The sequence below is a fragment of the Scophthalmus maximus genome, chromosome 3 (genome assembly GCF_022379125.1).
Source record: "Scophthalmus maximus strain ysfricsl-2021 chromosome 3, ASM2237912v1, whole genome shotgun sequence".
In the NCBI taxonomy this organism is placed as follows: Eukaryota; Metazoa; Chordata; class Actinopteri; order Pleuronectiformes; family Scophthalmidae; genus Scophthalmus; species Scophthalmus maximus.
In genome coordinates this window covers 27800581-27814434 of record NC_061517.1, presented here as the reverse complement: position 1 = coordinate 27814434, position 13854 = coordinate 27800581, and the positions used below count along the sequence as shown (strand labels likewise).

Here is a 13854-nt window from a genome sequence, read left to right as displayed (position 1 = left end):
CCCGTTCTTCACAATGTAACCTCATCGTCTGCACTTTACTATTAGGATTTACTTTACTATTGTATTTAACTTTTTTTTGTAATAAGTCATCAAACAAAAACAATAAGTTTCACTTTTACACTGAAAAATGGCATTTGTTTCTCGTACACGCTCTCCAACATTACATTCAAATATGAAATATAATGATACAATTCGTTTGCGGCGTGTCCTTTGACCCTGACATATTCTGGGATCATTCTGGGATCACGTCACATGTTCGACAGGAAATTACATCATCTGGATCTTCATAGGAAAAAAACAAAAGTAAGTATTCTAAGATTCTTTTTCTGAATATTTGATGATATTCTAACATCAACTATTCCCTTGAATAATTCCTGTGTGCTTTGTGTTTTCATTCCATTAGCGAAAACGGCGTGTTGTTACATTTCATATATTTGCTAATTTTATGCAAAAACACTTGTTATATTTATATGAGTATCAGTAACAGGAATGAGTAGCGCTCCCGGTACATTGATTTCTAAGTGTGGATACTTACTGTAAGCCAAATCTTTATTATTATTATTTATTCTCTCGCCTCCACGTTTGTCTGGACAGGGAACAAAGCTCTTGTGTCAGTGAGCAGTCAGGTCAGCCTGGTCCAGAGAGGAAACAAAAACCTGCACTTGTCCTTATCACCAGGATCGAACCATTAACAGCATTATCACCCTTAACTCCCATTGTGTCCTGCCAGTTTCCAGAGACATTATAAAACATGGTGTGAAAAATGGATTTGGGTCGCTTTAGGGGGCTTCTCAGGCCGGGACAGAACCACGTGACAGCGTTCACCCACACTGACGTCTCCGTCTTGCTGCCTGTCAAAAGCATTTAGACAACAGCAGTTAACGGGTGAATCAGCCGTACTTCCTGTGTGACTCACTTTCTCTCTCCACAATCTATTTTTGTCTGTAGTTTGGATGCAGTGGATGAAATCCATTTCCCTCCATGTGCTTTACCTGGTTAGTGAGAGATGACATTTAAAAAAAAAAAAGCTACACATACAAAACAAATTATAATTTTATATTTTTAATGGTCATTGTGATTCAGGCTCATTATCAGGGTTATGTGTCTCCCCCCCCCCCCCCCCCCCCCCCCGCTTCGATCAGCATCTGTATGTGATGTGATGAGTGTTCCTGAAACTGATCACGTCCTGGCAACGTTTTTTCCAGAATGTGCGGAAACCAAAGTGCATTCCACTTGTGTGGCAGTTGTGTCAGACCGTGTGGATGTAGCAGGTCAGAAGAGAGAGGTCACGGTGGCTGGAGCAGACAGACTTTGACAATGGATGATGTGAGGAGACTTGGACCGCAGTCGACACAGTCCCACCAACACCGGTCTGCTCTGATGAATCTGGATGTCTGAGTCTGTCCGCATTGCAGGCTGATGCCGGGGGTGAAATGATGAGGAGAGACCGACACATTCACAGGAAAGACTAGTTTATTTATCTTTGTTCAGGAACCTGCATGCAGCTGTCACAGAAAATCAAACACTCAAACTGTCACTAAGGCAAAACCATACGGATCCAATTGCTCTGGCTGCGTCTTCAGTTGAAGATGGAAGTGTAAGCCAACGTGTCCCAGGTCTATCCTGATGGCAAGACAACACAAAGACAAAAAGGAACAGCATTATGAATCATTAGATGTATATCTTCTTCAGTTCAGTCTCCAGAGGCAGCTGTGTTGGTTCCATCCGACAATAACCAACAGAACAAGCAATGTATTGTCTTTTTGTTATTTATATACTAAGTCCATAAAGAAACTGATCAACAAAGTTGGACATAATTGTATTCTTTCTTGCTGAGAGTGAGGTGCGCAGGCTGTTTATTTTATCATCTCAATCTCAGAAGAAGCGAATAATGTTCAACAATTCCTCTAAAATGGACATTTTCTGTGCATTTTTTAACTAAAGATGTTTTTGTTTTTTAAAGATTCTGGGGACCACACCTGCAGGCGACTTCTAAACCATAACAATCTGACCAACACAAATGTTTTATCGTCATGCCTTCGTAACCTTGACTTGCCTCTTCCACTGTTGCATCCCAGGCCGCTGGCGTTTCCTATTCGATCCATTCTGGCGCCAAAGCAGCTGGAGGCCCGTTTCCTGGTGGTCATCAGCAGGTCCTGCAGACGACTCCTCGGACTCGTGGGCTTGCTGTGGCCCTCTGCTGGTGGTTGAAATCTTTCTAATTTCAGAGGTTCCTGGTCCCCGTCCTGGTCCAGGTTCCATCCTGGCCTGGCCTGGCTGCGCTCAGACTCTTGGTTCGTCGCTTCATAATTCGCCTCAGAGTCCTCCTCCTGGGCTGCTTCAGCCAGAGTCTCCTCAAAGCGCTCCAGTAAAGACTGGAGAGGAGAAGTGACGAGGGTGTTACACTCAACACAATGCATTCGGCCAATGTACAGTAAGCCCTACGGCAATCCAAGAATTGGGTCCTAGGCTTTAGAACCAGATATACTTTATAGATCCATAGGAGAAATATGGAGTCTTTAAGGTTTGAAGTACAATAGGGTCCAACTTGGCCTTCACCAGCCAAAGTGATGAGTTATGAAATGTCCCATATTAACGTTATTCTCCGAAAATTTTAAAGTCGAAAACACAATGAATGTATGATTTGTGAATAAAATAATGTATAAAATGTGTGATGCAAGTACATTAACTACGCACATTTTAATGATATTCTGTACCTTAATCAAAAGTAGCTATTGAAGTGCATTTTAAAGATATGACTGTACTGCCACACACCTGGGTGTGTACCATAGCTAACATTGAGTAAATTATTCATTTTTATTCATTTTCATTATGACAAATATTAATGTAATTTCAAATGTTTTCTCTAATTCCGCAAAAAGAAAAGCTTGTGATGTTCCAATTGCAAACTGGTTCTTTATGATATTATATAAATGATTGGTTGAGCATCAATCAAAGCAATATGCAGTAAAGACAAAACAGTGATGAACATGAAGCATGTGAAAAGCTTTAATAGGAATTTTAAATTGTAGTCGATGAAGCATCAGATCTGTGTGGTGCATTAATGAGACTGTAACCTTCTCCTTATCCATGACACAAAACTATATGCCACATTTCCAGCATGTTCTCCGGTAATGGAGGTAAATGCAAATTAATTCGCATTTTCATTTGCTGATTTTCCGTAAATTCCATGAAACTTCACATTAGATTTAGAAGGACATTTGACTACCTGTAAACCTAAAGGGGATGGGTGAGCATTTGCTTCTGGCTAGAGTTAATTAAGGTTGTTGAGCACCTAATTCCCCTTCAAAATATCGTTCAAAGACTCTTTTGACCTTTTCGTAGAATTAGATGCTGGTGAGTGAAACGTCTAGGGCAAGAATATAAGTCTTATATCTGTCCATCAATGAAAAACCCTCCGGGTTGTGCTGTTGGAGTTAATGATTTCTTTTGAGGAGCGAATTAAAGTCTTGTCACTATTTGACTAACTCATTCTGATTCACTCTGCTCTGTGTCAACAGGCTTTTCCTCCTATTAGTGTGGACATGAACAGAAATAACGAGTTTGTGAAACCAAAATTCCCCAAAGGTCACAGTTTTATCATTTCTCAGGAGAGAGAATTAAAATGGAACACTGATTAGCTGAAACCTTAGTTTTAGAGCAAAGTATTATGCCTTTTATCTTTAGTAGATATAGAATAGACAAGTATTATTATTGTTTGTATAGTTGTGGACAGACTACAGCTACTGTAAAACACTTTCTCATTACTGACCTTGAAATATAAACCATCAAACAAACTATAATAGAAATGTGTTCAAGCAAACAGATGTGTTGACGTGATTTCTTACCTTGAGCTGAGCAAGGTCACTGGTCGAAGAGGCCCTTCCCAATATGTGGCTGTTAACCAGTGCGTACTGACACAGTAGGGCCAGCAGGCTCGACAGGACCGCAGGCCTCATGTTATCCTTCTATTGCTACGACTGATTCTACATCCTACGCTGCAAGATTTTATATACATACATACATACAACACACATACACACACACACATACACCATGCAACAGACAGCCAGTGTCAGTAGCTCATCATTTTGTAGACCACCTCAAGTGCATTCTGACACCTCCACATGATAAGGCAGCTGGTCAGATGTCCCTTAAAGTGGCACTTGGTGGTAAGTGTGTGTGTGTGTGTGTGTGTGTGTGTGTGTGTGTGTGTGTGTGTGTGTGTGTGTGTGTGTGTGTGTGTGTGTGTGTGTGTGTGTGTGTGTGTGTGTGTGTGTGTGTGTGTGTGTGTGTGTGTGTGTGTGTGTGTGTGTGTGTGTGTGTGTGTGTGTGTGTGTGTGTGTGTGTGTTTGTGTGTGTGTGTGTGTGTGTGTGTGTGTGTGTGTGTCTCTGTGCTCAGACATGACAGGAATGCAGCATTCACCATGCAAATACTTGACACTCTACACTCCTGAGCCGGAAAAATACCATAGTAGGTTAAAACTGCTGGGTAACAGGAGGTATCATTTAAATTACCAGGAAAAAGAAACCATGTGAAATTTAATATTAAGTTTGATAACTAATTGCTTTTCTTTCTACTTCTGTTTGTTTTGAGTTTTGCAGAGCCATGGCGTGGCCATAGAAACAAAGAAGAAAGTATATATACCGTCTGAAAGCCTGCTAGAAGATATAAATGCAGCACTATATACTATCCCTACTGTGACCATAACTGAGACCCATCCATCCATTATATATGCCGCTGACCAGCTCCCAGCTGACATTGGGTGAGAGGCGGGGGTTCACCCTAGACATTCACCGATGGTGGATTGGAGACCACCAAACAAAGACTTACAGCTCTGGCTACCTGCCTGAAGAGGTACACTTAGGAAGTAGATGCCTGGAGAATGAACACAATGTTCTCCACCAAACGATCTTAAGTGTACAGTGGCAGGGTAATAAGATGAGTACAGACCCGCCCAGGGCTGAGACTGAACAGTACTGGAAAAAACATGGGAGAAGGAGGCACTATATAATGCCAATGCTCAGTGGCTAGTGGATCAGAGAGCAGAACACAGCATCTCCCAGAACAAGACCCAGTGACCATCACAATGGCAGTGTGTCAAGTATGAAGAGCTGGAAGGCGCCAGGCCCTGACATGATCGACACCTCTTGGCTTAAGAATCTAACTGCACTCCATAAAGGTGTTGAGATAAATGGTTAACCCAAGGCCAGACAGTCCCGATCATGAAGGATCCCCAGAAGGGAGAAATTCCATCCCAGCTACCAGCCAATAACCTGCCTCTGTACAACATGGAAGCTTGTGTCATGCATCATAGCAGCTAAGACATGGCTCAATACATGAGCATGGTTCATCAAGGAGTTGGTAGTAACACAAGAGGAGCAAAGTACCAGCTACTGGTTGACAGAGCAGTCACTTGTTATTGGAAGATCAGACAGACCTATCCGTCACCACCTAGATTGTCTACAAGAAATCCTACTACTTGATGACATACACATGAATACTGGAATGCTTAGGACTATACAACATCACCAGGACACTAATATCCTTCATCAAAAACTCGAAGCGAATTGTGCAAGTTACAATAATTTTTTCTCTGTCCCAGCTGCTGTCAGGCATAGGCCTGAACCCCGTCAGCCAGATCATCACAAAAGTAGCTACAGATACTGGTTCAGATGTGGAGTAACCATCAGACACCTCCTCTACATGAATGACATCAAGCTGTATTCCTGTAATGTCCAAGACATTGACTCAATGATCCACATCACCAGGATCTACAGCAATGATCTCTGAATGTCATTCGGACCAGAAAATTGTGGTTGGATTGTATCCAAAAGTCATGATGATCACAACTTTAGAGGTTGAACTACGAGAAGGCAATATAGCAGATGCTCGGTCCAGCACATTACAGCAGTGGGTGTAAGATGCAGGCAGGTATGGCGTACATGGAACACCATAATCAAATGGCTGGTAAAGTGTACAGGAACATCTGCATCGAGTATGGGCTGGAAGTCCCAAGTTCAAAATAGAAGAGACCTCCAAAATTGGTTGGGGAACTTCCAGATCAAGACTGATAAACTGGTGATGGAAAACCAACCAGACATTGTCCCAAGCGACAACAACATCAAGCAGAAGGAACACAATAAGCTAGAAAAATACTGAGGGCTGAAAGAGGAACGAGAAATGATGTGGAAACTGAAGAAGAGTGCAATCCTTGGAACAGCTAAGATACTGTGCAGAACCCTCAGGCTCGCAGGCCTCTGGTAAAAGACCCAAGCATGAAAGAGGAAACACAAGACCTCCCACATGGGGCGAGTAGGGAATATTTATTTAAATTTAAAAAGTACATACATACAAACACGAACAAACCTATATATATATATATATATATATATATATATATATATATATATATATATATATATATATATATATATACAGCATGCATTTAATTATTAAGTGATTGAAATTGAATTTGCATGTGCACAAGGTACAATTCAGTCCCGCTTTTTGATTAATACATTCCCACGTTTTGGTGTATTTGTTCTGTATTTGTTACCAGGTGTTACACTCAGAGAGCCAGTTTATCAGACCAGCCTGGTGCAAGGTGGAGGATCAAGTCTGCAGAACACAATGTCGTAGACAGAGATTAGAGTTAAAAGGTAGGTTTAATACAAAAGTCAAAGGAGTATGGTGCTAAGGTCTTGATCTCCAGGAATTTCTAGGCTCCAGACAAGATCCAATCCTTAATGCAGCAGTATGCTGAGAGTTCAGAAGGATTATGATTGGAAGGGCTGGCTAAGTGTGGCAGGCAAACAAAGGAGGGCCAGTGATCCTGAGCAGAGGAGCACAATGATTAGAAAGCAGTTTGCAAAAACAAGACTAAGATCAGGTAAAGTTGGCCGAACATTTGTACCACATGGTATGTGGATGGCTGTGTGGAGGTAGATCTGGTCGCTACTAACCAAAAGGTCGATGGTTTGATCCCCGGCTCCTCCCGTAAGTGGATGGTGGTACACCAGCAGATTCCTTCCACAAACTAGGAAGGTTTAGCCTAGCTCCATCACTTATCCATTATCAACTCCCTCCAGACCAGAGAAATCCAAACCAATCTTGGTTCAGTAAAACTCTGCCATTCTGTACCTTCAAGGTCAAAGGTATTAAGGCCAGCAGAATTTGTCCTCACCTTTCCACTACACCTCAACATTATCATACTAGACATGGCCTTTTGGAGGGTGGTGGGGGGGGGGGGGGGGGGGCTATCAGTCAGGAGACAGAGAAGAAAGAGCATTGAAGAAAGTTAAGAAGGATTGCCACTTGTTGTAAAACTTGAATATTTAATCTTCTTTAACTTGAGGAAAGACATGACATTACTGAGCCATTGAGAGCTGGAGGGAGCTTTAGTGGACTTCCAGTTAAGGAGAAGATGCAGTCTTGCCAGTAAATAGGTGAAGGCTAAAATGTCTTAGTGCTTGGAAGTATATCGGTTGTAATCTTCAGGAATCCTTAATATAGCAATATGGGGAGAGACAGTTACTGTCATCAAAAGCATTTTTGACATTGTATCAAAGTAGTTCTACCAAAAGCGAGATAATAAAGGGCAAGAATAAAACATATGGGTTAAATTACAGGATGAAGAACGACATTTGTCAACACTCGATGACACTGGGATAAATTTGTGACAGTCAAGGTCTGGAAAAATGAACTCTAAGTAGTACTTTGAACTGTATGAGTGTCAAACGAGCGCAAGTTGAGCTTTTGTGAATTTTGTCAAGAGCCATCTCCCACCAGTTATCCTCCAAGTTCAGCCCCAGTACCCGTTCCCAGGCCGCCTTGGCCTTGGTGTTTGGTGAACTGTCATAGGACAGGAGTTTGTTATATGTTTTAGAAATTAGAGATTTTTGAAAGGGGTTGGAACAGAGAAACTCCTCCCACAACTGAAACGTAGGTATGGAGGGCAAGGTTGGAAAAAGCGATTTGACACAGTGTCTGATTTGAAAATAGCGAAATAAATGAGAGGGAGGGAGGTGATATACACATAACAGGTCTGTAAAGCTACGGAAAATACCATCTCTATACAGGTCTTTAAAAAATGTCAGGCCGTGCCGTTACCGTGCCATACAGAGAAGGTGGAGTCTGTGAGTGGGGGTTTGAATAGGTGATTCTTTAGTAAGGGAGCTAAAGTTGAAGCGGAAGTAAATTTAAACTGTCCTGAATTGGTACCAGATCCTGTGTGAGGAACTTGCTACTTGGTTGTTTGTGAAGCCAGAGGGGCTGGTTGGGATAGAGGAGGTAATTAGAGGCAATAGAGAAGACAAAACTGACAAAGACTGAGCCTCCAACTTACACCATGGTGGGTCACTTGAATTAAACCAAAATATTGACTCTGGGAACCTTTCCACACCATAAGAAGCCTGAAATAGTTTGATAAATGGTTTAAAAAAATCTTTTAGGCAAAAATAGGGGGAGACAGTGAAACAAAAACAGAAATTTTGGCAGAATGTTCATTTTGACTGTATTAATTCTTCCAACCAAAGACAAAGGTAAACGTCTCCATCTTAGAAGGTCAGAATTGATTTTGGACAGAAGGGGGGAGAAGTTGGCAGAAAAAAGAGACTTGTTACATTGATCCCCAGATAGGTGAAGCCAGATGGGCACAACTTAAAAGGAATATTAGCCTGATTAAGTTGTAGTGCAGAAGCATTAATTGGATTGCATTCAGTCTTAGAAATATTCACTTTATACCCTGAAAATGAACCAAATGTCTTCAGGAAGGATAGGATGGCTGGTATAGTGCAATCTGGGTCCGAGACATACAGTAATAGGTCATCTGCGTAAAGAGAAAGCTTAAATACCATGTCCAACTTTTATATCCTGGTGAAAATGGGAGAGGACCTAAGATAGATTGAGAGGGGTTCTATTGCTAGGGCAAATAATAAAGGTGACAAGGGACATCCCTGCCGAGTGCCACGAGACAAAGTAAAAAAGCTGGATTGAATGCCATTGGTAGTGATGCTGGCTTGTGGGGCTGTATAAAGCAGGCGTATCCATGAATTGAATAGGGTAATTTGTTCAACACAGCAAGCAAGTAGTCCCAGGTGTTTGGCTTTCTAAGGAACAGTAGACATCCCCAGTACAGTACATTCAATGTTGTGCCCATTCATCCAGTGTCCGACACACTCAGTGCATGATGGGAGTTCCCCCAGCAGTCTAGGCCTATAGCGGCGTTACTGAGAGATGGTTTAGTAAACACCTGGGCAGTTCTATCAAAGAGGAAGGTTTTAAGTCTAAATTTAAATGTAGATATGTCGTCTGCCTCCCTGGTTCCAGAGGAGAGGAGCCTGGTGGCTGAAGGCTCTGCCTCCCATTCTACTTTTACACACTCTGGAACCAGAAGTAGTCCTGATAGGACAGGATACTGTTCCTGAAATGCCATCAAAATTGCCTGAATGTTTTGTATAACAATATTACTAAGTAGCAACGCCACCTCATTATGTCCATAGCCATGGTACATTGGGCCGTGTGCCAGAAAGATTTTTGATAAATTAAGGTGACGTATATTTGACATATCGTGGATTAAGACTTTATTCCCACCTATTGGCCCAACATGCTTGTTTGAGTGTTTGTAATCGTTGTTCTGTAAAACAAAGTGTGGACAGAATTATTTTTTTTAAATGGAGGGGAAAATATCCGTTCCAAAAACTATTCAGTAAGGATTGCTTCCTACTACGCAGCACAGGAAGTACAAGATTTTGACACAGATTAAATGCATCCCCCTGCTACTATTTATTCAAACACAAACAGACGTAACAACTAAAAATCTCCATTACCAGTAAAGTCACAATTAAAGAAATGTTATCGATTGACTGTTCATTAGTAATTCTACCACAGTAACACTTCTGGTGTGTGTGTGTGTGTGTGTGTGTGTGTGTGTGTGTGTGTGTGTCCCGTGGACATGTTTGGGTGTGTGTGTCTGTGTGCTCTCTCCTGGATTAGCTACTCATTGCCCTCACCTGTGGAGGCAGCCACAGGTGAGGGCCACAGGTGGCATTCATTGTGATCAACGCCTGGCCGGATATAGACGAGGGCCTGACGGGTCCTCGTCGCCAGATTAGTAATATTGAGATCGTCGGCCCCTAAACCTGATGTTTAGTTTCTCCTGTGACTAGTGCTTTGTTACAAATTCCACGTCTTCCTCCCTGCCCGCAGAAACCTGGATGATCCAACTTCCGCACCTTTCCCCTTCAAGTCAGTGATTGTCGGCTGGCTTCCCACCTGTCCTCCACGCCACGCTCAGCCTACGAGCCGTGCCACAGCGCTGCAGTCCATGTGTGCAAATCAACCTGTTCTTCCTTTATCCCTCAACCTGAGTCTTCATATCTGGTCCGAAACCCACCCCAGCTGTATCAACTTCTCCTTTAAATACAATGTTATGCTGAGAGTCGTATATAAACAGTGTGACCTTCACAGAAAATTGGCAAACTTTTGGGGGAAAACCTGGTCTGATGAGGAGAACGGCATTAATCCTACTTTGGATAGAGAAGCTCTCAGTTCACTAGACACACAAACCCAGGACAGTCCAGAGTTGCAGTCTAACACGCACAACAATCAGTTTGTTTTTTGTGTATTTGGACTACATTCTCATTTTTCCCGCAACCCTGAAGGTTGTTCCTCGTCAGGTTAGTCCTCCAACAAAGAAATTTTTTGTTAAGGTGAAAAGGGTTACTTTCATGTTCATTCTGTCAGTTTCCTAAAAGGGTTACTTTCATGTTCAATCTGTCAGTTTCCTGGGTGTCATTATAGAGCAAGGGCAGGTGAAATCAGACCCAGCCAACATCCAGTCAGGGGCTGAATGGCCAGTACTTTCCATGGAAGCATCTAAAGTGGTTCACCAATATCTACTGGCGATTCATTCAAAACTATAGCAGAGTGGCGTCTCCCCTCACATGGCTGACTTTCCCAGTCAACCCTTTTCCTGAACCCCTGAGGTAGATAAAGCCTTTGTTACTTTAGAGAAACTGTTCACCACTGCACCTGTTCTGTCGCACCCGAATCCCTCACCTCAGTTCGTCGTGGAAATTGATGCATCTGAAACTGAATTGGGGGGCCGTGTGTCAGTGTTCATCAGCTGATCACTACACCCTGTGCATTGTTCTCACATGTTCTAAAATCCTGCAGAGAAAAAGTATGATGTGAGGAACAAGGAGCTGCGAGCAATGGTTCTGGCTCTGGAGTAGTGGCGACATTGGCTAGAGGGGGCAGGGCAACCTTTCCTGGTTTGGACAAATCCTAAAAACTTTCACATCTTCGCTCTGCCAAAATATTTGATTCCCGCCAGGCTCGCTGGGCTTTATTTTGGGAATAATCACCTTAAAGGTGACATATTATTCTCATATTCAGGTTCATACTTCACTCATTCACTCATTCACTCAGCCCTCTCTCTCTCTCTCTCTCTCTCTCTCTCTCTCTCTCTCTCTCTCTCTCTCTCTCTCTCTCTCTCACACACACACACCCACAGTCAGTAAACAGACCCGTCTGTCATAGTCAGACTGCCAAAAGACAACCAACATATTTTGTCTTTGCAGACGGATGTGATGCATGTGTTTATTTGCAGGGGAAATGAGATGCGATCACAAGTGGTAACTGGAGACACTTGGAGACTCTCAGAGCTGTCCACTTGAGCTGTCCACGCGTGATCTGATCACGCCAGAGACATCCTGAAGAGGGCCAATGACTACATGTAGATCTGTGGAAGACCCACGTTCAGCCTTGCAGTTGAACGTTAGAAGCGGCCACTGGTTGTACTTGGAGTGTGGGCGGCGGATGGAGTGTGCATGATGAGTAATGATTCAAGCATCATTTCAGTGATGTATCGTTGTAAACATTTATTAAAACATTCATAATACAGGGCAATCTTGCGTCCAATTTAAGTAAATATACTTCAAAACCACAAAAAAATGTTCAATAAATATTAGTAAATAAATAGCATTCAGATGAAAATATCCTTTGGAAGAGGCATTGTAGTTCCAGAATGTAGATGTAAGACTTCATCTTTACTTTGAACCTGCAGGAGAACAAGAGAATAACAACTCTTTAATAAATATTATCTAATTCATTTAATTTACGGTAAAAATGTGTGTGTACACTATACTTCATTGTACAACAGCTGGACAGATGAAAGACAGCTTGAAGGGAAAATAGATATTTTTGGTGCTTTTTCAGTGGATGTTGAATACTACTAATCTAATCTTCTTATTTATGGTGAACATGTGGTGAATAATTTGTCATTATCTTCATGGCCCACAAATGTTAAACCAGTTAAGCCTGGAGCTCTGCTTATTGAAGTTGAGTTACTGTACTTACTTCTGCCAACAGTGTTGCACCCCAGAGAGCTCATGGAGCCTATTCTGTCCATCCGTCGACCAAAGCAGCCAGAGGATCTCCTGGACGAGTCGTTGCGGACGTTCTTCAGGTTCTTGGCTGAGAAATATTCCCTAATCGCTGCCTCATCCAGTCCACTTTGGGGTTGCCATCCATCTGCTCCCACCCCCTCTACATGCAGACTGTCCAGGCCATCCTGCTCTGCAGGCACTCTCTGGTCCACCTCAGTCTGCTCGGAAACGGACTCCTGTAGTCTGTGGAGCAGCACCTGGAACATCCATAGATCAATTGTTTTTTTATGACAAAATGAAACATTTTAAATTTATTCTCTCACAGTCTTGGCAACAGATAATCTGTCAGGTAAAAATGTCAAACCCGAAGCATTAAGCATACACCAAGCATCATTTGCTTAGTTCATCAATCAAGATCACAGAGGCCCAAATAGGAAGCTGCTCTTGATCATATGTGGGATGACGATAGTCAACTCCATGCAATACAATAGTTCCATCTCTATCCTTTCTCTGCTACAACTGAATTTAGATACTTTACATGACATGAAACTCATTTCTTGATTTATATAGAGATAAGGCGCATCCCTAAAACTCAAACTTTCCAAAAGCAGGTTTCAGAATCACTCATTCAGAGACCCACCTTCAAGATGTCCATGTCAGTGTCAGACAAGCCCGTGCTGACGGGATATGTGCTGGACTGCTGCAGGTTTAAGATGAGGAGGAGACCGCAGAGGGGAATCAGAGACAAATGCATGTTTCTGTCTGAGTTCTTGTTGATGGATGGATGAGCTGTGGATTCTTTTCCTGGTAGCTGTTAGGATGCTTGAGAATAAAGCAACACCCTTTTATACTTAAGCCTGACACACATAGGTATGCCAGGAATTGTACTGCCATTCCTGACACCTGATTCTGATAACAGGAGCTGTCGGAACCTGCTCCTTTTAAAGTGTTGTCTGTTAGATATAGGGCATTCTTATGACATGTCTGCTTCCATTTGCTACTTTGTTTCAGATACGTACTCCCTGCACACGGGACAGTGTTGTCACTGAGCTACGGGAAGTAGTAAGCTAATAGACAGTATGACAGTGTTACTAAATTGAGCGGTGTACGTGATTGTGGCAGGGTAGTCGTCTGGTTTGAGAGATCAGCCTTCAGTGGGAGGAACGGAACTGAGACTGCCACTCTGCTGAAGGGTCCTTGAGGAAGTCACTATTGTCCTACCAGCACACAGGGACCTGTGACCTCTGTAGCAGAAAGAAAACTCAAGAGAAGTATCACATGAATATTAGTCTGATTTACATGAATTATCATTTGTTCGATAAAACTATAAGCCTGCACTTACCAGCATTTTATATTAGCAATGGCTCAAATTATTGTTTAAATTTACTATTAAATCTGAAAGGGTTTGTTTTTATCCATAAATGGTCAAAACTTAATTGACATTTAGCATTTAGCCACTCA

The 13854-nt window shown here is 42.3% G+C and overlaps 2 protein-coding genes across 2 annotated transcripts; both read right to left on the bottom strand.

Moving 5' to 3' along the window:
* Positions 1–1455: 1455 nt before the first annotated feature.
* nppa (natriuretic peptide A) lies at positions 1456–4066 on the bottom strand. Its single transcript, XM_035645150.1, has 3 exons — positions 3849–4066; positions 2057–2375; positions 1456–1623 (listed from the first exon to the last, which is right to left on the bottom strand). The coding sequence occupies exons 1-3, from the start codon at positions 3957–3959 to the stop codon at positions 1619–1621; spliced, it is 435 nt and encodes a 144-aa protein (XP_035501043.1). The 5' UTR covers positions 3960–4066; the 3' UTR covers positions 1456–1618.
* A 7812-nt stretch (positions 4067–11878) lies between these two features.
* On the bottom strand, positions 11879–13195 carry nppb (natriuretic peptide B). Its single transcript, XM_035645167.1, has 3 exons — positions 13034–13195; positions 12365–12650; positions 11879–12065 (listed from the first exon to the last, which is right to left on the bottom strand). The coding sequence occupies exons 1-3, from the start codon at positions 13145–13147 to the stop codon at positions 12055–12057; spliced, it is 411 nt and encodes a 136-aa protein (XP_035501060.1). The 5' UTR covers positions 13148–13195; the 3' UTR covers positions 11879–12054.
* Positions 13196–13854: the final 659 nt, after the last annotated feature.